Raw genomic sequence first — 24,192 nt, 5'->3', positions numbered from 1 at the left:
GTCGTGACTATGGACAAATACATGTGACTGTGGACTATATTATGCAGAGAAGGGAGGGACGGAGAGAGGGGGAGAGAGAGAGAGAGAGAGAGAGAGAGAGAGGGGGAGAGAGAAAGAGAGAGAGAGAGAGAGAGAGAGAGAGAGAGGGGGAGAGAGAAAGAGAGAGAGAGAGAGAGAGAGAGAGAGGATGCCCATGGAATATCAAGAGAGAACAGGAAGCACAAGGCAGGTTGTGGTTGGTGAAGCAATCTTTATTCTTTATTTTATGGAACGTACCCTTACAGCAGCTGAAAGGCTGCATTTGATTCCAATACATTGCTGAGATGTAAAACTACACACAGATTTTCCGGTAGCTCCAGTTTTGGAGAGACAGTTTCAAACAATGTATTTTACATTTATCAAAAATATATCAGGAAAGCCTGAGACTTATAGGAGCACTGATATATAGAAATGTTGTTGAATGTCTGTAACACAAAGTGATGTAGGATTTTTAGTTTTTTGCTGTTTTGACATTGTGAAATTTACAGCAGTAAATGGGGAGAAAATGGGAAATCTTTAGTGGCAAAAACATTTGGTGTGAGTGATATGACTCTTAAGTCAGCTAACACTGTGGACTGAGATGAGAGGAAAAAAAAGGTTTAATGAAGACTTTAAGGACATGCCCTTTTATGGTTCAGATGTTAGTGTTTGGCTTCATGCCTGTGAACCGTCTCATCCCTGGCCAGCAATGAACAGTAAGCAAATAGAAAGGGCAGATTTCTGACCTCTGATCCTTCCCATGGTCTTTCTAAACAGCAGCGACTCTGCATTCACATTAGGAGTGACTGCATGTTTCCACACCAAGAGAAGCTCAATCACTACACTCTATAAACAAGACTGCACAGGTCCTACAAGCTGCAGTATGGGAATAAAACACCATTAAACTAGGCTGACGGTAATGTAGCACCATTGCTTATTTCAGCACTAAACACATTTTTTTTTCACTCATTTCATGACCCACAGACAATATGAATTGCAGGCGTCCTTTTTTTACTCCAAAAACAATCGAATCCGGTCATTCAAAGAAAATGTGAGTATTAAACGAACGTTCTAGGATCCTAAATTAACATACGCATCAGAAATAAGCCTGTTTTCCGCTGACCTTTTTGCCCTAGTCCCTGACCACCCCTCCCTCGTTCAGGCCAATTGGCTCCCCACCTGTCAGACCAGAGAGACCTTCCTGGACACAGTTTGGTGAAAGACGCCCCTGAGCAGGGAGGGGTAGTCGGCAGCCCTGAAGAGGTGACGCTGTGCGTATGTGACGTCGTACGGGCGCCCCCGGCTGACCAGGTAACCCAGGTTGGACTCATTCACCTGGCTGCCCACGGCCAGTACGTACAGCTCGATGTCGGCGCCCTGGACCTCCTGCACCCTCTTCTCGATGAGGCTCTCCGTCACGCCCTGGGAGCGGCCGTCCGAGAAGAGAAGCAGCTTCTTCTTCCTGTTGCCGCTGCGCTTGAACTTCTCCATGACGAAGCTGAGGGCGCCGGTGACGTCTGTGGCGGAGTTCTGGAAGGCGATGCTGTCTATCTGCTTGGCCAGCGCGGCATAGTCGTCGGTGAAGTCTGCCTCCAAGTTGGCCTCTTTGCTGTACTGACCCACAGCGACACGGACCGCCGTGGGGCCCACCTTCTTGGCCGTCAGGAAGCGCTCGGCCACCCGCTTGACGAATTTGCGGGTCATTTCAAAGTTTTTGCTGCCAACGCTAGCTGAGCTGTCCATCATAATGGTGATGTCAGAATTTGTGCTGAATGAAACTGCCGAGAAAACAGAGAAGTTGCTATAAGGCTCAAAGGGACACGGAAGATTAATGGGAGATAGTAATGGTCAATGTTCAGTGCATTAGCAGGATATTTGTGAAACTTACTTGGACATTTGTAATTGGGGCACTTCTTGTCTGTGAAACAAAAACACACAAAAGGAAATTATATTTGGCTCCATTCAACCACATACACAGATACTAAAAACTAAAGTGTCAATATTGGAGAATTCAAGCAATTTTCCATTTCTGATGACATAGCTTGTCAATGGTTCAATAAAGTGCAATTTTCCACCTTGGCTGCAATGACACCCAAATTCATTTCTGCACATTGTGCTAATTCTGAGAATTCTATTCTTTTGGTAATTTTCTCCCAATAATGGTTGTGTGCCTTTGTGAGTCTCCATTTGACCCTTCTTGATGGGCTTTTTTTTTCTATGCATCTACATTTGTTCAGCAGATGGTGGACAGAAGCGTGCTATAGAAATACAATGGCTTTCTATGGTGGACATCTGTACACAAGGAACTGCTGGCAGTAGGCAAAGGTGGGATAATGGTGGTGGTATCCATCCATTATATTACTGGTCAGGGTCACAGGAGGTGCTGGAGCCTATCCCAGCATTCATTGGGTGATAGGCAGGAACACACCCTGGACAGGTTGCCAATCTGCCGCAGGGCACACACAGCATTCACTCCCACACTCATGCATGTCTTTGGACTGTAGGAGGAAACAGGAAGCGGACACAGGGAGAACATGCAAACTCCACACAGAAAGGCCCAGAACCCAGAACCTTCTTGCTGCGAGGTGACAGTGCTACTCACTGCACCACCGTGCTGCCCATGTGGGGGTATAGCACTGTAAATTGTTCGTTTATTTTTGTGCAATGTTATGCAAAATGCAGATTATTCTACAGTACTCTGTATTGGAATCAGCCAAGAAAAAATGGTATCGGTGCATCCCTAATCTCATCCTCTAATCTAAATCAATCTGTGCCAAAATCATGATGATTATGTAAATAGCTAACAGTGTTGTTCTCAGTGTAAATCAAATATTTGTCCAATACAGAAAATGACAAAATTACAGCTATAGTAAACAACGTGAAGTTCAACAATATCATTTTTGACAGTGTTCCTTGTTGATCAGAGTAATATATGTATCAAGAGCAGGGAAATGTACCTTGACAAATGCTCGTTGTCAGGTTTTGCAGGAAGGACTCTTCAAGAAGTTCAGCAAAGTTGTCCAGGATGAAGCTGAACCCTGGTTTGGGGTCATTCTTGCAAACAATGTCCCCAAGCTGCTCCTCATTGGGGACTCTACCACTATAATCTTTAATGCCCAGGCCCCCGACCTGCAGATTCAACAGAAAATGAATCAATCAAGCTTGGGTCTGGGAGACAAGCAGTGAGATGGTAGGTGTCATTGGTTGATTCCCCTACCCTGACGCCTTTGTTGCACAGCACGTTGAGCGGCACATCGTCTCTGGTGATGTCTGATCGACCGTCTGTTATGACCAGCACCACACTGGTTTCTTTCTTGAGACGGTCGATCATGTTGGTCAGAGAAAATTGCAGAGCTTCTCCTGTGTAGGTGGCCTCAGCAAGCCACTTGAAGTCCTTCACAGCTCTGGAAACACATATATGCATATACACTTACTCTGGAGCATTGATTTTTAGTCTGAGAACATTTCACCATTACTCTCACACTTTTTTTGATGTTGTGATGAAGCACCATACTGTTTGAGTTCTGTGAGGGTCTTTATGTTGCTGTCTCCAAGCTGGACCACTTCCTGGGCCTTCTCTCCACTGTACTGCACCACACCTACCCGTGACTCGTTGAACCCAAACTGTGGAAAAGACAGAAGACAGAGTCAGAACCTATTGTCTTACTGCTGCCAATACGCCACCACCGCCATGACCTGCTATTTAACTGTTGCCATTGCCCTTCACTCTATAAAAACCTGCTGTCTCAATACTGCCAATGCCTCACTCCTTCTCGTAACATGCTGTCTGTCTGCTAAAAATGTCCCAACCACTCTTGTAACCTGCTGTGTGCCCATACTTGCCAACCATCCAAATTTTCCCAAGAGACTCCCAAAATTCATTGACCTCACCCAGTGTCCTCCCAGGGTCACAATTCTCCCACATTTCTCTCGTTTCAGGACAAACTGTCACATATTTGATTTTTCTTTTTGTTATCACAACCTCTCTGTATAGCGTGTAGGCCCTACGACTCAAAAGTTCTACTCCTTCCACCCAGATGCTTCCTCATGTAGGTGCTTCCAACCTGGAAGTTTAAAAATAGTAGCATAGCCATACTTTTGCCAGCTGTTGGCGCAAAGCAAAGCTTCCAGTTTTTATAGTGTACCGTTATTGCTAAACTAGCTTGCTAGCTTTTTTTTTACATACTTAAATATTAGCCAGAATGCAGAAAACAGTGTCGCTGAAATTAAAAAATTTTCCCCAACTTCCCCTCTGAAGATCTTGCTATTTCTGATTTCTCAAGGCACAATGAATGTGACTGCTACCAATGCCCCATCCACTGCAGTGAGAGAGTAAACAATATATTCACAAACAAGCTTAATTCAGATAAAGACCTAACCTTCACTTGCTGGTCCTTCACCAGTCTGTCAATCACAGTTATGATGAAGTCCTTGGCTAGGGCGAAGTTGGATGCTCCAATACTCTCAGAGCTGTCAACAATAAATGCAATGTCCAGCGGACCACATTTGCACTCTGAAAAAAAACGACACAGAAAGAGCATTGGTTACCAATCAGGGAAACTGTCCTGTACAAGAATTCAGTTTTTTCAACATTGAGTTAAAAAGTTTTTACTCACCACAACAAGCTGGGAAAATAAGAAAGAGAATGCATTGATGGTGAGTTTATGAAGAATTACATGTTGAATGTCTCAGTACTGCTGAATGAAATATTATTTTTTTTCTTTCAAACAAATGCACTAACCGCAGTATAAAACAAAATACATATTCTGGGATAGTTCAATATTATTTGGTTATTCCCTGCTTCTCAACATTGTTATATATCTTATTATTGTAACTTTGTAACTAATGTTTATTCTGTGAGTTCAGTTCCAGTTTGTCTGTTTGGATAGACTTGAAAAAGATCTCAATATGTTTTTATTAATGTCATGATTTTTTTCAACACCTTCCTCAAATATGGTGTGCACATGCTTGGATCAAGGATCAAATGAAAATGAACTGAAAATGAACTACCATAAACAAATAACCAAAATCAAATGGTTTCCAACCTTCACAACACTTTCATTTACAGTGTATGTGCAGTCTCAGCAGTCAATGTTTTTAATTAAAACTTTTAAAAATATTTTTACAGAAAGTTTTGTTAGTTTCTATATATCAGGTAATGTAATGGCTTTTATTTGATCAACGTTTGTCCTTTACTTTGTCTCAGAGGTAATGTAAATAGTACTTGTAAATAAACTGAGTTGGGTGGGCTGGTTTTAGCAAATGTCGAACTCACTCAAACTGTGCTTGTAAAGTGAAAAATGTCAAGAAAAGAAAAGTTAAACAAATGTTGATTGAATCCCAGACAATGTCTGGATTTGTCCTGAATATCTGATTGCATGTGGGGTACTGGGTACTTTGTAATCATTTTTCAGATACACCCAGGTATTTTATTTCATTGGAGTTAACTGTAATCAGCCAAATGGTAATGCCTTTGCTCTATTTCACAGTGTTGGTTCAGCTTTGGATGTAAGTTTAATTCAAGCAAAATAAAAATTTCTCATGTTTTCCAGCCATCTAAAAAAAAAAACATGTTCCCTGCTTCTTCGTGTCTCTTGCTTTCCCCACTCTATTGTAGCCAGATGTAGTGGTTGGATGACATGTACTGGGAGAAGAAGCATGCAGGCTAAGCAAAGAGAGTCAAAAACAAAGTACTCACAGCACATTCTCATGATAATGTCGAGTATCTCACATTCCTGAAGATAAAGACAAATTATAATAAGTTGCAGCACAGAGTGATATTATTCAGTTCACAGAGACCCTGTTTCAATTTAAAATGATATTTCAGTGGTCCACAAGTGCTGTAGAAATCAAGACTGTGGCATATTAGTTCATGTGGTTTCCATTACTATCCGTAGTTTCATAACAGCCCATTGTGAAATAATATAAAATTCAGCATTCTCCTTTGGGTCTAAGTTGAAAGGTTTCTGTTTAATCCTATGGATACCATTTTGAGTTGTTATACTGCACATTTTCATTTTCCAAAATACATGCCATATTACGTCAATGGGCAATATTTAATCCTTTAGCAAATTTACTTTTACACTTTCACTTACTTTTACTGTCCACCGAGCACTGGATGTTTACCAGGTGAATATGTGGTAAGAATAGCGCACATGATTTGGTAATTACCACAGACTAAAAAATTGGTAAAACCGAGAAACTAAAACTTAAATACTCAAACCCTCTATTGCCTCTCAATTCAAGTCACTGTCTTGTAGTTATCAACAGTCTATCTTGGTTATAGCCTGGCTGTAATCGTGTACTTTCTAGGAAAGTAGGCACTACTTACTTTCTAATAGAGGCGATTCCAAGAAAGTATCATTTATATTGCAAGGAAGTATCCTAGGAAGGCTATGAAATATAGGAAGGCTATAACCAACCTAAACCTACAGTATGATAACTACAAGGTAGTGACTTGAATTGATACGTAATAGAGAAGGTGTTTCTGAGTATCTCAGTTTCAGTTTCTTAGTATTTACCTAATTTTTTTCAGTGGTAATTGTAATAACCCAATTATGTGCAGTTGTTTACCTTGCATTTACCTGGTATATACCTAATACTTTAGGGACTGTAAAAGGAAACTTTTACCCACATTTCTTTGTACCTAATCATTAAAGCAAGAGTATTGTTTTCATTTAAAATATTTCAAGTTCAAGTGTTAGAGCGTAACTAAATTCGTACATTTGTTACTTTGAGGTAAATTCAAAAACATTACAGTACAATGGCGCCAAGTGTAATTGGTATGGAAGTCTGTCTCTACACAGTCGATTTGCTGTTACAGGCTGGTGGGCTTGACTTCATGCAGTCCTCATCATACTCACATCAGCACCGGCAGGGCCAGGTGGGCCAGGTGGTCCCTGAAAATAAAAGTCAACACATTTAGAGGCCTATGGGAATTATGAGAGCCATGACTAGTGATGATGCATGTTTATGGGTGAAGTCATGGCCTTATTATTGAATTTTATACACAACTATGGCATGGAGTGCATTTTGTTTTCACAAACATATATACAGTGTCCTTCACAATTATTCACATCATTGATAAAGATGAACTGAACAACTACACATTAACTACACTATAATTAATATTGAAATAATTGTAATAATATTGAACTAGATATTTGTAAAATATTAAATATTTTACTTTCATTATGATTCAATTAATTCAAAATAACACATTTCTCAAATAATACATTTACCCTCTTCTTGCCCCCAAAAACAGTGTCACAAATATTTATATGTGTTTACAGAACAAGATGAGAGAACATGTCACATCACTTTCAGCAAATTATGGAGAAAGCCATTTAATTCAATTTTCTAAATTAAAATAACCACATTTTTCCAGAATCCTGAATGTGTTGAGGAAGCTGTTGTTCTCTGTAGATGCTACAGACCAGAAATGCATAACATGGTGCCCATTGTGTTGTTTTTCATAAAAACAACATAACACAGAAGTGCACACAAAAAATTACATTATTTAGATTTGGGAAGAAGCTTGTTGGTTTGTAAATATTGTTGTTTGTTTTTTGGGGTTTTGTCTACTGCACAGCCTATTGTTGTGTCTTGACATGTTTTTTTGAACAAAGTGCTCCATCTCGGACCCCATAAACCCCATAACACTCACCGGGCTGCCCTCTGGTCCCCTGTGGCCCTTGGCCCCCTTAGGACCTAAATTTCCGGGCTGGTCATTCTGCAGAAAAGACACAGAGTACGTCACAACAGAACACTATTCCAGATACAATGTAAGGTACAGTAGGACCGCCATTAAAAATATGTGACTGAAAATAATGTCTGGATTCATCTGGATTATCATTCAGCAGACATGGTAAAGATTTAGTTTACACAGCAAGTGGAAGATACTGCAGCTGTCTAAGCTTAAGATTGGCTAACAGTATATATACTTTTCAGAAATTTCAGTTGGGCCTGTTGCACTTTGAAAACTCAATAATCAGAAAACACCCAAACCTGGTTGCAACTACTGATGGTGCCAAACAACTGACCAAACAACTGACCAGAGTTTGAATCCTGAAAGAAAGTGCACAAGCACCTCCCACAATAACAATATATGTCCTCACACAATAATTCAGACCACCTGCTCACTTCAAAGCACAAGTCTGCAGACTGTGAAATCACACATGCTGTTTCAATTAACCTGAAAATTCTTCAGTTCAAAGAAGTGTTCTGCCATGGATTAAATAAAACCTTTCCACTCATGAAAGATGAGGAATCTTGGGCACAATGACATAATTTACTGTTTGCCAATGAACTTTGACATTGTCATTAAAACAGCATTACACCGATCAGCACATATAACTGTAATGAACTAACTTTGGACGCGCTTCTAAATTTTGGGAGTCAGCTTGGGAGCCCAATTAATGCAAATATATCCAGTTGAGAGAGAAACCAAGATTTAAGGGGTCACTTTACGGGGGAATCTACAAGTGTGACTAAAGCCAAGTGAGTTGTAAGTGTTTGGTGCCAGTGGCCTCACACTAATTACACCACAAATAGCCATGAACAACATGTTCGCTACTGATTTGAGCAATCCTTATTCATAACACCATTGGCATCAAGAGTATGTGGCAATCTTTACATTATAGCAAAACTGGCCAGTGATTGGAACCGAGTCCTGTATGTAAATCTAGACAAATGCTGTGATCCAAGTCAAACATATATTGAACTCACACTAGTTTTGTTCAAGCATTGAAACAAAGCCTTTGGAGTCTTTGCTTGAAATGCAATCGCTATGGATTTCTTCTGAATGCTTCCACAACAGTTCGAGAATAAGAGCCCCACTAAAACAAAACATCTGCCACAGATGTCCGCAAGAGCAGTCATCTGTGGCAGTCGCAGAGCAGTCACTTCACAGAGACCTCAGATAGAATCAGCAAATACTTTCATATAAAACAGCTACTCTCTGCAATCTATGTTAGAGAAATATAAAATTAGACTCATTTGACTCAACAGACATGCACTTTATCCTCTTTCCTGCAGAATCAATGGCACAACCTGTATTGATGAAGGGGATGGATTCAAGAGAAAGATAGACGTGAGTAAGGGAGAAAGATTAATTTACATTACACTGTAGTGTAAACATATAAGGAAAATACAGAAAAATGCCATGCTTGTCTATAATGCTCAATGACAAGAAATGTTTAGAGTGCATTTCATCTGCAAACACTTAACACACACATACAAAATGGCAAACCATGGAAACCAGTTAAAAACAATCATTCATGTTTTATAGGCTACATTCTGATCTAAGCTGAACAATGCTCTATTATGCTTTCCCTTTAGCAAACCCAAAGTAGTATTTAATGGTCTGTATAACTGAGGGAACACCAAGTGAAAGATTTTATAGAAGTTCATATTTAAACACTTTTCTTTTGTGTGTATATTTTTCCAAAAACATATATTTCCTGTATCCATGAAGTCATTTGGAACCAGGGAGGTTCTGTCCTTTGAATTCTGATTAAACAGCCAAACACTGGTGCAATCGTGAGGTTGGACAATTTCTGAAATGATAATGAGGTTCAGACTCTTGTTTCCACAAATGCAGTCATACTAGGCGCTTAGTTTTTGATTGCCTTTCATTGCCAAGAGAAACTTGCTTAAAACTACATTAGCTACTTATAAAAAACACTTTTCATCAAGCCAAATAAAGATCTACCAGCACCAAATGCCACTAAACTGTATTTGAAAATGTGCCACTCTCTTTTTATGTGTTGATCTCTTTTTAAATGTCCACAATCTTTGTGGAAACCCCCTGTGAGCTGGGTCTGAATGTACTGTAACTCTTAGAAGTCACTGTTTCCTGCCCTTGCTCCTGGGGTGCAGTTTTGAACTGAAATTTGAACAGACTCTTTGATGATTATTCAATCACCCCAGGGGTATTAAGCACTTTCAAATCACTCCCAGATGATACTGTAAATATCTTGTGTCGTTCACGATGACTTATTTGCTCACTTAAAGGGTCCAATAAATTGCAACTGTCACGAAGGACTGTGTGACCGAGGAATGACAATTAGCATAACGTTTCTGATTTTGCTGTCCTTTGAAGACTGGCAGGCATGTCTCATGGGATAGCTCATAGGACAGCATGCACACCTGCAACCTGGACAGTATCCTTCCAGAAATTTGACTGAGGGAATCAGGAGACCACACAGGCAGTTTACAGCTCCATTTGCACCATTTTAGAGGGAATTCCTGTCCAATTCCAACCCCAGCCTGGCCCCAGTAGCACCTCAATCAGAAATGTGCCTTTAAACTTTAACTCCATGAATCTATTATTTGATTGCAATATGCAGCACTCAACTTAGGTATCACAAATAATGTGGACATCTGTTCCTATACAAGTCCTGACCACATCTGTACAATCCTGAGGTTTTTTGCAATACAGATTTTATTCCTGATTTAATTATTGTATCTAATTATTGTTATTGATATTACTTAGTACAGATATTTGGCGGATGTGTAGTGGATACATCTCTCTGTGATAATTTATGGTTATTTCAACTATTTTCAGCCACTTTACAATAACTTTAGATTATTTTGGCCAAGCTGGTCAAGTCCTGCTCTGGTGCAATGTTATAATAAAGTGTCAAAGTAAAGCAAACATATAGGTCTGTCTAAGAGGGATAAGGTACATCTCTGTATTTTTACTCTAAAAACGTCCACAAGTTCATGAACTCAGCAGATGGCTGCTTTCACAAGCTGTGTTCCCTTGTCTGTTAACAGCAATATATTCAAACCGCTTTCAGCATCTTTTCGGGTTGTTCATGTGTATGACTCTGTATTTGTGGGGGGCTTGTTATAAAAAGCCCCATATCCAATGCTTCCATGACAACTAAACATACACAGCTGGAATAACTCCACCATACTGATGGCTAATGACTTTTCTGAAACAGAATATTAAAGCAATTTTAACAAGATCTGTAGCTTGTTTTCAGTTGTTAAATATGCAGCTGTGCTGATGACTGAAAATTTTAGCAAGGAATTAGCAGAGACTGGTCTGATTCATTATTCCAGATGACATAGTGACAGATAAAACCATTCTGGGTTCACTCACATCCAGCCCAGGGTCACCTGGGTCTCCGTCATCTCCCTTGGGTCCAGGGCTACCCTTTCCTCCCTGTGAAGATATGAGGTGCTTTCAGTGTATATATCATACATCATACAGTCAAGATCATATACACTGTCCGTGACTGGGAATAATTCTCCCCTAGAACTTTGTTACATCTTTTGAGTCTAAATTGTTTACATCTGTTGGCCACAAGCCAACTCAGCCATCCTCTGCAGCCCACAGGAGGCCCTTACATTCCTGATACCATTCCTCTCCATCAGAAACATGGCTTTGAGTCCGCCGATTCACAAAAATCTACTAGTTCATCCTGATCTGGCCATGTTTACAAACACCTCTTTAGAAGACCCCATGTGCTGCTGCATTCATATCTGAATAATAAAATGTCTAATTATGAAATTAAAAACAAACCGGCTCTCCTGGGTCTCCTCTTGGACCTGGATAACCCTGCCAAGAAAATGTGATATTATTATAATGTTTTTCACCATCACAGAATTAATGAATGCAGTTTTATTCTGATGTTGTTTCCATGCATTCAAATGCTTTCATGTTGGAATTTGAATGTACCTGGAAGCCATGACATCCTTCAGTTCCATTTCCTGGAACACCATTTCCCCCCTGTTTGCATGAGACATAAGAGTTTGAACGATTACTTGACATTTTGTTTGGTTTTCCAAACTGCAGCACTCTTCCGCTGGTCAAGTGCTGTTCAAGACTGTGTACAGGAGAAACTACAGCTGGCAGCACTAACTGGTATATCACCTAACTCTGCTGTATATTTCAGCGGATGTGTTAAACTGATTAATTACATTTCAAAGCTAGTTCATAATTTAGCCCCAAATCAAATACTATTTTCCATATGTATCTGTTATAGTACTATATGCAATCACTACTCTCTGCCACTGAAATTTCTTTAAAAAACAATTATTTGGGAGTGTAGCTAACGTGGCTAAAATGGCTTAGCAATGACTGTAATTACAGTAAATATACAGAGTTTTACCACAAACTGTCAATGTTCCATTTTTTTTGCTCTTTAACATAAAGATAGAAGGTATTCTGAAATATGTTGAGCGTGAAAATGCTGTGTAAGCATTTGAATGTACAATCGAAACAATAAGGTACTAAAAATATGAAAATTACAAATTAAACTCTGTTGTAGATTGCTGACATTAAATGTGCAGATGAGTTAAAATCAGTCTAAGATGGCCCCCAGATTTCAAAACTCAGACTTCAACTTCAGAAATAAAGAAATTGGATCCATACCAACAACACTCTTTGCCTCTTGGGATCAATGAAAATAGCTTCAGTTTTATTTTTGTTGAAAAAAAAAATTGTGACATCCAGTTTTTTTTAAATCAAAAATACAGACATTTAATTAAGGCCTCACTTGAACAGCTTTTCCCACAGTTGCACACAGTTGAATATTCTCAGCATAGCTATGGAAAGACATACTATTTCTACAAATCCAAGATAGGAGCACAGAATACCAAAAAAAAGAAAATAAAAGAATAAAATTGCTTTATTTTTTTTTTTACAGTGACAACAACATCTGAGCCCTGTTTGATCTTGCTTTGTTAGTTCTAATACCATGAAATCACCAAAAGAACAAAACGTTTTTCTGTTTGTAAGATGCAAATAAAAAAAATTAAAAAAAATATTGGCGCCCAATGTGGGGCTGATCATGTCCAATTGCAATCCACTGCCAATTCGGTAGAGCGTAGACATCCGCATTTCTCCTCCAAAACACTCCTCCAAAACACTTTTCACACCGCAGACCACACCCAAGCTCGCATAGAGTGGGGGTGGAGAAAAACCTGTCATATGGGGCTTTGGTTTTCAGTCCACAAGCACCTAATCGACTAGCAGGGTGTCACTGCAGCATGATGAAACATGGACCCCAAACCGACTATACCCGTCTGTAGATTCATTGGTATGGAGAACTACCAGCACTGGCAGGGATTTCATCCGAGACACTGGGGCTCATCCATGTATGAGCCACTCCTCAGCCCCCCAATTCAAACCATCGAAAGACTGTTTCAACTTATCCTACTCTGTTTTTTAGTCGTTGTAGTAATATTTTCCACAGAATTATCCAATGTATCAAAAGCACTGCTCCCAAACCAGGACAATCAGCACACTGAGATGACCGGTATCTGTATCTGCGGGCTCTGTACTATGATGGAGTTGATTAAAAGTTCTCAAGAATGTCGTGAACAGCCAGATATTAGCTGAGACTATGCCAATTATTCCTATTGAGTGGCATCCCTCTTGTCCTATATGGGCAAAGGTAGGATATGACTCACCCTCTCACCAATCACACCCCTGTCTCCTGGTGCGCCTTTTATTCCCCTTGGTCCTTTGGCTCCCTGAAGCAGAAAGAGTGAGTAGTTGAAAAACATATATATGTGTATGTGTATGACTCTTCTGAGATTAGCCAAGAAATACACATTCACCTCAGATACAGACATGCTGGCTGAGCTTCAATTAAAGAGAAACCTGTGTGCTTATAGGTGGAGAGGTTGAGTTGGCAACCTCTACCGCCAACCCTATGGTCACTAATCAACTTTTATTTGAGTCAGCAAGGTCACATGTGAGGGTGGAGCATTGGGGAATGACTCAGCACACAACAGGGTGACTGAGGCTATGTGAGTGAATGCAGGCTTGCCTGTGATGCTGCACAGTAACTCTCACCTCTGGTCCTGTGGCTCCCTCGTCCCCCCGGTATCCTATCGCCCCCGGCCGGCCAGCCGCACCCTGTCACAGGAACGGTACAAAACTCAGTTACGAGTGCACAAACACACATGCGCATGCACACACCTGCACACATACACACACACACACACACATGCGTGTGTACAGACACGCACACACACACGTGTGTACAGACATGCACATACACACATACACACACACATGCGCATGTACACACACACACACACAACACAACCAAGATCCCCCCAAGGAAGTGTAAAAATTCAGCCAAGACTTTCCTAATTCTAACTCTAATACTGAGAAGCTCTGCTGGTGAGGGTGCCCAGTGTGAGTGCAGACTGGGCTCTACGATCGCACATCCAGGCCTTGGCTGTGCAGCTAGCCCCACCCACAGGCTAACATTTGCTATCAGCGAGTGCTCTGTCTCCCCTTTGATTGGCGTCGCTCTCTCCCGTTGTAATGTGCGGCCTGTTGTGTGTCAAATAGCCAGTGGATAGTGAATCTAGAGGAGTGCACACACTTCAGGTGCTGTACTCTTTGCATGGCTGTGGGTGGCAAAAGGCGTTCTGTTGTCATTTCCATTTTGGAGACAGAAAGAGGTGAATTTTTTTTTTTAATTCTAATGTGTACACACAGTCTAATTAAATGTTATTAAAAAATTCCACAAATGTGTTGATGAACTCTATAAAAAACAAGACTAGAGTGAACCACCGTACTGTAAAGTGAAGAATAATACAGGCTTTCAGGATGTACTGTAATTCAAACTTCCAAATGCTTGTTGTTGAGTAGCTTAACCAAATATTATACTAATTTTTTAAGAACTGCTTCTCAAATTTTCATTTCCTGACCGTGAATGTACTAACCGGCAACAGTACAGCCAGCCAAATCCTGGCACAATCAACTTTGATTTTGGTCTGGGAAATCAACAAGTAACCAAGGTCTTTCCATAATACTGGCTTGTTCATAAGGTCAGGTGTTCATAACATATGCAGTTTCCAAGCACTCCATTTATTTGGATTTATCTCCTGGCAGGGCAATTGTGCTGGAAAAAAGGACTCCCAATGCATAGAAGTTTCTTTCCAAGTTCAAATGAAATAACTCCAAATTAACTACACATTCAACTGAAAACACTAAATACCAGGACAAGTCTTCCATTCATACTGAGACATCAGAGTCTGAACAGCAACTGTACAACGAATAACCGGCCTTTTAATATTTGGTCTTAGAGATTGGCAGTCAAAAAGCTAATGCCCTCTATAAATAGAAATTCTGAAGTATGCCTCTTGCCTGTGGTACGATCGACTTTAAGCCTTTCTTGGGAACATTTCTGAGGGGCAGGACAGCACAATTGGAGCCAGCTGTCACTGTGAGAGGAGTGAAGGCAAGATTTGAGGAGGAGGGAACTGAGATCATGAGTTTGCCATCAGTCATCTGGCATATGCCTTTGAAGACGTGTAGGACTAAACTGCAGGGAAGCAATCTGAGTAGAGCCCTGGGAACCTGCGACAGCTGCAGAGTGTCATGAACACTGCATGGGATTAGCTACCTGGGAGCACCTTCAGATCACCACACGGGGCACCCTACCTGAGAAATCCCCACAGAGCACACTGTACAAAATGCAGGCGGGTACTAGTAGTACTCTCCATCATCTCTACAAAATACAGATGTGTTACTGTACTCTACAGCATCTCTACAAAATGCAGATGTGGTGTAGTACTGTAGTATCTAGTATTGGATTCAAATGCATTCTTACATTGTCAAGTAGATGTATCTTTCAGGTGAATTTTTGAGTTCTGATCTGCAGTCTGAAACAGGGTCTGGTGCTTTCTTGGTCAGAGCACAAAATAAAGTGGTAGGGCCTAAAGGGGCCATGTGCAGTAGCTAAGAATGAGACAAAATGGTGGTGAAGGGAGTCTCACCAACTCCAGCTGCTGTCTTTCTGTCTGCCTGTCTGTCTGTCTTTGTGCACAGGCACATTTTGAATGTGAAATCAGCTGAGGTGTTCCTGGACCACTGTTCTAAGATGGAGGACAGGCCCTTTGGCATGGTACATTTTTGGCCAATCCCTGACACGAGAGCCAATCCGAGGCCAGATATATCTAATAGGTTCCATCTGGGTCCTCTCACCAGCCAAATGGACTCATAAATCCACTCATCCTTCTCTTCTTTCATTTCTGCAGTAAATCCAAAGGAGACGGATGACTTCAACTCTCAAGAAAACATTCTTTGTATTTCTTAGCCTCCTGACCTTTCTCAGAAGTCCTTTGACCTTTGTTAATACAAAGGCTTTCTTTTTTTTGTTTAGTTTCATCTGAAGTTACTCAGGGATCCACATTCTCTCCGGTGAACATTTATTGTATTTCACGACCTGTCCTTGATTTTCTATACAGGAAAATGGATGATTTCAGAACATGTATAATGAGACTTGTAAAAGGCTCCACTCTGGTTCCATGCCCTGAGGCTGAGCCAGCTATTACTCAATCCTGAGGGATTCCTCAGGGCCTACACACAGTAGGGTCTTCACTTACCGGCTCTCCATTGGGCCCTGATGTCCCTTCCCGACCCTGTTCACCTCTGGGTCCTGGCTCACCCTGCAGAAAGCAAAGTATCATTTTTATTAATGCGAGGGTTTATTAACCTGGAGGCGGGTCTCAGATAGATTTTTGGCAGACCATTTAATATTTCACACATTTAATTTAAATCGCGAGCACTTAAAAATACAATAAGACCGACAAAACGTGTTTTACAAAATTCTGCAAATGTGTAGACCTCCGATATGCCATTTAGAGCTATTAATAGACACATACATGCAGTGACATCTAGGCTGACCCTTGCACTGAGAATCAGCGGAGCCACCGACTTTGATTCAGAGAGGACCCACTCATCCACTTAGAGTCAGCATACTCACAGCTTCTCCTCTGGTTCCTCGGTTTCCACGGGAACCTTGCTCCCCCTTCTCCCCGAGTGTTCCCTAAGAACAAACACGCACAGAAACCATTCAATCACATTGATAATAGAAATCAATGCATACATACAAATACAAACTCATTTACAAATTTAAGATGGACCTAGGGTTGATTAGTACATTTTCAATAGTTTCATTTTCTGTAGTAAAGTAATGCTAAGCTGCTTAGAAGACCATGTCCAGGTTACCCTTTCCCCTCTGGGTCCATCTGGGCCTGGTGTACCCTGAAAAATAAGGAGCATTTTCACTCAGGACACTGCACATAGACGGAGAATCTCACATTTATCCAATAGAAAACTCATGGTTAGTGCCATTAAAATGATGCCACAAAATGGAATTAAGAAATGAAGAATAATGAAAAACCTTACATCATCACCCCTCTCTCCTTTGTCTCCATTTGCACCCGGTGGTCCTCTGTCTCCCTACAAAGACACAAAACATGAAACCGCTTGATCTCAAACTTACACACACTACGCTGAACTCCAAACTTCAGGTTTTTATTTGGCTGAGTGAGCCAAACACATTTTGGACTAGAGAAACTATAAAGACTTATCAAGCTCTTATCTGCAATTACTTGTAAAAACAGCCACCTAATGACATAGCATTAGTGCTACACAGCAATTAGAATTTAATCTGCATAACCGTCCTTGCCTAATGTGTTGCCACTGATAATTAGCAAACCATTTTACAAGCAAATTGCAATGATTCTTCTAGCTTCCTTCCTCACACAGAGAGAATCCTCTTGGTCCAAGAGGCCACATATGACATTTATTATTTACCATTGGTCCGAGTGGACCATCATTTCCAGGTCTTCCTGGTTCACCGTCTTTCCCAAGATCTCCCTGAAAGACAAAACACAGAGGTTATATTTATATTCTCTGGTTTGTAAAGCAGCCAGTTAACCCAGGCACTCAAATTGTTTTATGATCTCCCCTAAATAAATATATAAACTTCAAAGGACCAAATGTTAACCTGTTTCCGTCATGCATTTATGGTGCAACAGAAGTATTGTGCCACATACTGTCTTATGTAAGCTAATGCTCAGTCTAACACTTTGTCTCGTCCGCACCAACATGCTAAAAAAATTGACAACATTAGCACAACTCAATCGTGCTTCATACTTACTTTTTCTCCTTTGGTGCCATATGACCCTGGGTCTCCTTTTGGACCTGGTTCCCCCTGAAATCCCTGCGAGTCAACAGAAGATTTTATAAGATATTTTAATTAAAATAGAATGTCTTGAAGGACATATCCTCCATGTGTCTGTGATGTTATAAAATGAGAGGAAGTAATTAAAGCATACAAACACTTGGACTTTTGAAAATCAGATTTAATAATGTTTGTCTGATAGGGAAGGGCACTTCCCTTGAGCTGGTGGCCAGATGCTGTTTGACTGGACCCAGACTGATTCTTTCCTACTTTTGTGAGGAAGCTATGAGGGATGCTCCTCAGTCCCAGTCCAACAGCTATGGCTGGAATTCAATTGGGCTGCCTCTTCTCTTTGTGAATCATTCGAATGATGAATTTTAAAAGAGTTACTTTTTCATAGCATTCTTTTTTTTGTACCAGCCCCATTTTATTGGTACTGTAGTTCTGAACCTTGCTCTGCTATTTTGTTCGTTAGAAACCCTGTATAGTGGAACTTTCTGCTTGAACAATGCATAAAAGTTTGTCAACAAAAAATAAATAAATAATGATGACAAAAATACAAATAAATTAAATTAAAACATGTGAAACATATTTGTCGGCACCATCTATTGACTTGTCGGTGACCACATACATGTCGTTTTGCAGGATTGATTACATGCTTATTGGAAAATGCATGTAATTTAGCATGTATCCAGTTATTCTAGTGAAATATCTGCCTTCAGAAATTCATTGGTCAGATTGTGGGTGACATCTATCAACAGCTCAAAGCTCTTTTGTGACCCGCTGAGAGATGATTCATCCTTGTTATTTGTCACCATGCAACAAATCCATAGTTGATGTTCTTTTATTGTAATCGCAGATACATTGTTTTAGGCACCTGACAACTGTGCGGAACATGAAGTATGAAATCTATCTATCTGCAGTGTCTCAGGTGGATACTGGTGTACTCATAAGGTTATTTTGTTTGACATTCCGTCCATACTTTCCTCTCTCTCATTATGCTAGAAAAACACATTTCTTTTATGAAGGTCATAATTACCCACTAACTGCAGGACTAGTGAGGTAATTGTGCCAATCCAGGGCTTATGAGGACTCCAGGAGTATATGGATTGTAAGGAAAATTTTAAATCCTTAGTTGACACGCACTATAAAAAACAGGTGGACATAATTATTATTCTTTTTTTCCCCTGCATATTACACCAGCCTTTTTCGTATGAGAGCTGACAATGACTGTACTATAGCCCACCTATTTCAGTTTAAGGGCATCAATAAACACAACATATTTAATTAAAAGTTTAGCACATAATGGTCAGGGAACAAGGTTTATACCTCCAACGTTGTAGGCTTGGTACAGTAAAGAATAAGCTGCTGAAAGTATAAAGTACTGTACTGCATTACCCTGCCAAAAGGACAAATTATTAGGAAAGGAGAGTGATGGGCAGTCCTCCATCCGAAGCTATGTTTAGAAAAACCACCAGCCAGACAGGTGATATTAACATCTGTTCTGTGTACCCTGAAGCATGGCAACAGAGAAGAGACGGCTGGCAACATGTCGCTGAGTGTTCATAAAAACACACGCAAGTAAAATAAGCAGTCACCTAGGAGACACTTTAAACAAAACCCACTTACATCTGGCCCAGGGGATCCTTTACAGCCAGCCATGCCTGGGAAACCAGGGTCACCCTGAGGACAAGAAGAAGAGCATTTAAATATACCATAGATCAGTATGCTTTCAATAGATAAAATGGTCAAGTAATGCTAAGCTCTTTATCTTTACCCCTTGGGGACCCTCGGGGTCTGGTCCACTCTGAAAAATATACTGCACTGCAGGAAAATAGCACACTGTATAACAGGGAGGTTTAATGTATGGTGGGGGAAATATACTGAATAAGGGGAAAGATTAATACACTGCAATTATACACTATAACAGAAATGTTTAATTTACAGCGGGGAAATACACTTTATAACAGTGAAATATACTGCACTGCAAGCAAATGTGCTACATTACACAGATGTTTTATGGACTGTAGAGAAATACAGTATACTGTATCATATGGAAGTTTATTGCACTGCTGGATATAATATATTTTGTCAAAGGGAAGTTAAATTCACTGCAATATTTTAGAAATTACTGAATTAAAAGTGAGTTTACTACCGTCTATATGAAAATATTAAGGCTGTTGTCCCACTACATATGGGCAGTATCTTTTTTTATAGTCCTTGAACATAGGGCCCCCATATTTTTGGTTTGAATTCCTTTTCCAATTTGTCAATTGAACAAAGGTTTTTTACTATATGGTAAAACAGTAAAAAAAAAAAAAGATACAGTTTTTTACTTCCTGAAGAATGCCTTTGAACTTTATCTTGTACATAACACACTTTCACAATTACAATTTTATTCCATAGCCTTTTCAGTGCTGGATTTCTGCTATATTCTTGGTTATTTTTGGTTTCTGTCTTCTAACACACAGCTCTTATAACACCTTCAGATATGTTCAGGCCATCACTAAAATGTAAGATTAATTAAGCAAATGAATTAAGCAAAAAATAATATAGAAATTATTTTTCTCAAAAAATTACATTAAAGTGACATGATGACAAACAATACTATCCAGAGTAATGCTTTCAATTAATGTTTAAAATAATACTAGTACTATTTTTTTTTTTGAGCAGACACTATTATCAATAGTCACTCAATAGTGTCATTTTCCATGCCTCAAGAAGGGATCTTGGCTGCTTGTCCTGGTCTAATTACTCCAGCTTTCCAGTTCCATTTCAGAGCTCAGGAATTTTATTCAAACCAGGTTTGGGATTTACTAAAAGCCACTGAAGAACATTTATTTTTCCTTAAAAAATTGAATATACCGCAATGTATTGTGATTATGTGGAAATAAAATCATAAATATATCTTACACCAGTGTAATATATTGCAATCTCTGAATGCAGTATTAATATATTTGCAGTATATTTGCCCATATATTGGAACATGTAGAAATAACTTGATAACATAATTTAGTTCAATATATTTTCAGTATATTCAGTTTCTGTTGGGATTGCCTTCTCCTGTAGACATTATTAAATTTTTTTGATCATTAAAAATGCTGAATGTGATTTTTCAACTAACTGGAATACCCTAACAGGAGGATCCAGGGTGTTTGACCCTAAATATCCTCAGAATCCCTCTCTCCCTTTATTCTGAGCTCCAGGACCAGCAGAACAACCCCAAAGCAAAACAGGTCCAACTCCATACTTCAAATAGGGCATGGTGTTCTTCTTAACATGGCCTTCATCTTTCCGGCACCAAACACACAGCTGATGAGAATATCTCCAAGGCCATTTTTTATCTTCTCAGAAAACATGTGCCATTAAAGCAGATGACAAATCCGTACTGCTGTTTTGCAGGTCCTCACTGTGGAAGAGGCTTTCTTACTAAGCAGGGTCATTTAACTGATGCCAAACTTAGCTTTGCTCCGGTATTGCATTCTGACGATACCAGATTGTCTTGAATATACCCTTTCATTCTCTCCGGGTTTCTGGCTTTACCATGATAAACATCATGAAACTATCATTTCTGTGTACCTCCATTCCAAATTCTGACTTTTCAGAAAAATATGGCTTTTGGAAACTCCCACTGATTCCCATACAACAGAGAAAGTATATAATATTATTTCCAATATTATTTGTATTTAACATGATATTAGATATCATAAGCCTATGCATAAGTTCATTAAGAAAAGCCATTTTATTATTCTTAGAACAAATGATCTTCTGTGTTCTGTTGCCAGTACAAAAACCATCTATATTTTTCTTTACCACAGCAGTCCCAAACTGTTAATAAATTTGCGGTCCATAGTTTTTGGCTAGTCTCTGTCCCAGACTAGCACCATGTAGTAAAATATGTGTATTGTCCTTGGCTCTAAGTGAGAGCTCTGCTGTTGTATCCTTTTCCCACATGTACTTGTTAACCAGGGCTGACGTTTTAGGATTCAAGAACGCAAAACATACAGTGAGCTACATGATGTTTGGGACAAAGAATAAAAAATAAAAAAAATTGACCCTACTCCACAATTTTTAATCAAACAATTCACAAGTTCAGATTCTCAGCTTTTATTAAAGGATATTTTTATATTTTGGTTTCTTCATGTAGGTATTGCTGCATTTTTTATACAAGCCCCCATTCAGGACATATTAATGATATGTAAATGAAAGTAGTCGTATTTAGTACCCTGCCACATATACCTTTTTCATGCAATGACTGTTTGAAGTCTGTACTTTTGGGGCTAATTGGCTACGTTTTCTCTTCAGCATATGAAATGCATGTTCAGTTGGAATCAGAATAATTTTCTTGTTTTTGGCTTTGAAAAACTTGTTTGTTGCTTTATCAGTATGTTTGGGGTCATTGTCTTGCTGTAGAATGAAGCACCATCCAATAGGCTGTTTTTGCAGCTACAGTAAGTAGTGGTTTGCATTTTGCAGTGTAGCCTCTGTAGTTTTGTTTGTGAAGTCTTCTGTGGGCAGTCATCACTGACACATCCACACCTGCCTCCTGAAAAGTGTTTTTAATCTATTAGGCAGGTGTTTGTGGGTTTTTTCTTCATTATGGTGAGAATTCTTCATCCACAAACTGTAGAAGCCTTCCTTGCCCTATCAGGCCCCTTGCGATTTCACAACCTCTTTTTTTCTTCTTTCTTCTATTTGCCATTTGTCTTTGTTCCAAACAGTTGATAAGCCGAAAGGTTTCACACTATGTCTCTGACTGTTCTCAGCCTCATATTGGCTTCTTTGACTGTCATTGGTCCTCATGTTGACGAAACCAATAACAGACTCCAAAGGCAACCAAAAGCATAGAATGAAGACTAGATACTTAAAGCTCTCATATCTGCATTAAGGAAGCAAGCGAACACACTTCACTAATAAGAAGCATCTGTTGATCCCAAAAATTATGGTGTCCTGAATTGGAGAACTATGTATTCCAAAAAGTGCTGTAATTTCTACATGGTGGAACCAAAATGTATAAATATACCCTTAAATAAAAAAAAATGGTTTATTTAAAACAAAAGCTGAGAATCTGCACTTTAACCATGTCAACTGTTTGATTACAAATCTAAAATTGTGGAGCTCAGAGCCAAATAAAGAAAAAATATCTTTGTTTCAAAGAATATAGAGCTCACAGTTTGTTTACATTCAATGTCCTGTTAATGAGTTGCCAAATGCCAGCTTGCAATAGTCTGGGACTTCAGTTAAAGTGGATTACTGACAATAAATCAGTAAACCATTCCCAGAGAAAATGAACATACTGTTTATACATTTTGATATACCTTTGACAAGCTAATAAGCAACTGCAGACAGGGAAGCTAAACTTGCTGGGAATAATTCACTTGAAGACCTGCTGGTGATATAATGAGCAAACAACCTGTCACAATGGCAATTTTGTCACTGGATATGTGCAAAAAAATTCTACAGTCACATCCTTATTTCTTTCTTCTCTGGAGCTATAGGGGGTGGATAGATCAAAACAATATGGCAGAAACCTCAACCTCAGTCAGATCACTTAAAGGATGAAGGAAGGAAGGGAGGGTGTTAACTCTGAATATTCAGAGAGCCAGAGAGTTCTGGGCCAATTCCTGCAAAGTTGGTGCTGACTCTGCTCAAAATCAGGGACAGTTAAGCCCTGTGCCAATGTCAGCAATACTCAGATGTGAATGTGTGAAATCTTGCCTATAACAGTACCAGGGGTGTGTGGACATTGTCGTGGGGAGCAGGGTATTTCATATCTAATCTAAAATATAATATACAAACATTAAATTGTCTCTAAATAACCACTTAAATATGGCAATACAAATACAGTATATTTGCTTTTGTCAAATTCATATTTCAATATGTCTGTCTTGGCACATAACCTACACGAAGTTGCCATGTCGATAACAGTAACATTTGACTTTTTTAGTGGAAAGTTTGCTTTCATTGAGATTGATCATAATTGTTTTTCACTTAGTCCAATATCCTTATCACCTAGACTTCTAGAAAGGTGTTCTAGTAAGCGTCCCTGTTTTCTCTGTAAAATTAACAGAATCTGATCAGAAATAATACTATTAATAATAAATCAATAGTAACAAGAGGCTTAGAGAGAATTAGAAATACAACATGAAGTTCTGAATGATACAGCGATAAAAATACTGTTCCCCTTCAAGTAACCATCCTTGCATCATTATTCACCAATTTACAT

General features: G+C 39.5%; 1 protein-coding gene across 1 annotated transcript in view; it reads right to left on the bottom strand.

Moving 5' to 3' along the window:
• Positions 1-230: 230 nt before the first annotated feature.
• Positions 231-24,192, bottom strand: part of LOC118223770 (collagen alpha-1(VI) chain-like) — a 35,144-nt gene continuing 11,182 nt past the window's right edge. The window contains exons 14-35 of the mRNA XM_035410741.1: positions 19,596-19,649; positions 17,943-18,005; positions 17,597-17,659; positions 17,186-17,239; positions 17,006-17,041; positions 16,761-16,823; positions 16,381-16,443; positions 13,832-13,894; positions 13,444-13,506; positions 11,708-11,758; positions 11,552-11,587; positions 11,129-11,191; positions 7,685-7,750; positions 6,882-6,917; positions 5,717-5,753; positions 4,635-4,643; positions 4,398-4,531; positions 3,533-3,642; positions 3,236-3,422; positions 2,976-3,147; positions 1,907-1,936; positions 231-1,796 (exon numbers count right to left, since the gene is read on the bottom strand). Of these exons, the coding sequence (XP_035266632.1) occupies positions 1,201-1,796; positions 1,907-1,936; positions 2,976-3,147; positions 3,236-3,422; positions 3,533-3,642; positions 4,398-4,531; positions 4,635-4,643; positions 5,717-5,753; positions 6,882-6,917; positions 7,685-7,750; positions 11,129-11,191; positions 11,552-11,587; positions 11,708-11,758; positions 13,444-13,506; positions 13,832-13,894; positions 16,381-16,443; positions 16,761-16,823; positions 17,006-17,041; positions 17,186-17,239; positions 17,597-17,659; positions 17,943-18,005; positions 19,596-19,649 (2,049 nt within the window). The 3' untranslated portion in view covers positions 231-1,200. The remainder of the gene's footprint in view (positions 1,797-1,906; positions 1,937-2,975; positions 3,148-3,235; positions 3,423-3,532; positions 3,643-4,397; positions 4,532-4,634; positions 4,644-5,716; positions 5,754-6,881; positions 6,918-7,684; positions 7,751-11,128; positions 11,192-11,551; positions 11,588-11,707; positions 11,759-13,443; positions 13,507-13,831; positions 13,895-16,380; positions 16,444-16,760; positions 16,824-17,005; positions 17,042-17,185; positions 17,240-17,596; positions 17,660-17,942; positions 18,006-19,595; positions 19,650-24,192) is intronic.

This window comes from Anguilla anguilla, chromosome 3 (assembly GCF_013347855.1).
Source record: "Anguilla anguilla isolate fAngAng1 chromosome 3, fAngAng1.pri, whole genome shotgun sequence".
Lineage (NCBI taxonomy): Eukaryota > Metazoa > Chordata > Actinopteri > Anguilliformes > Anguillidae > Anguilla > Anguilla anguilla.
Note: the sequence above shows the minus strand (reverse complement) of the source record. Positions and strands in the feature narration are given on the sequence as shown.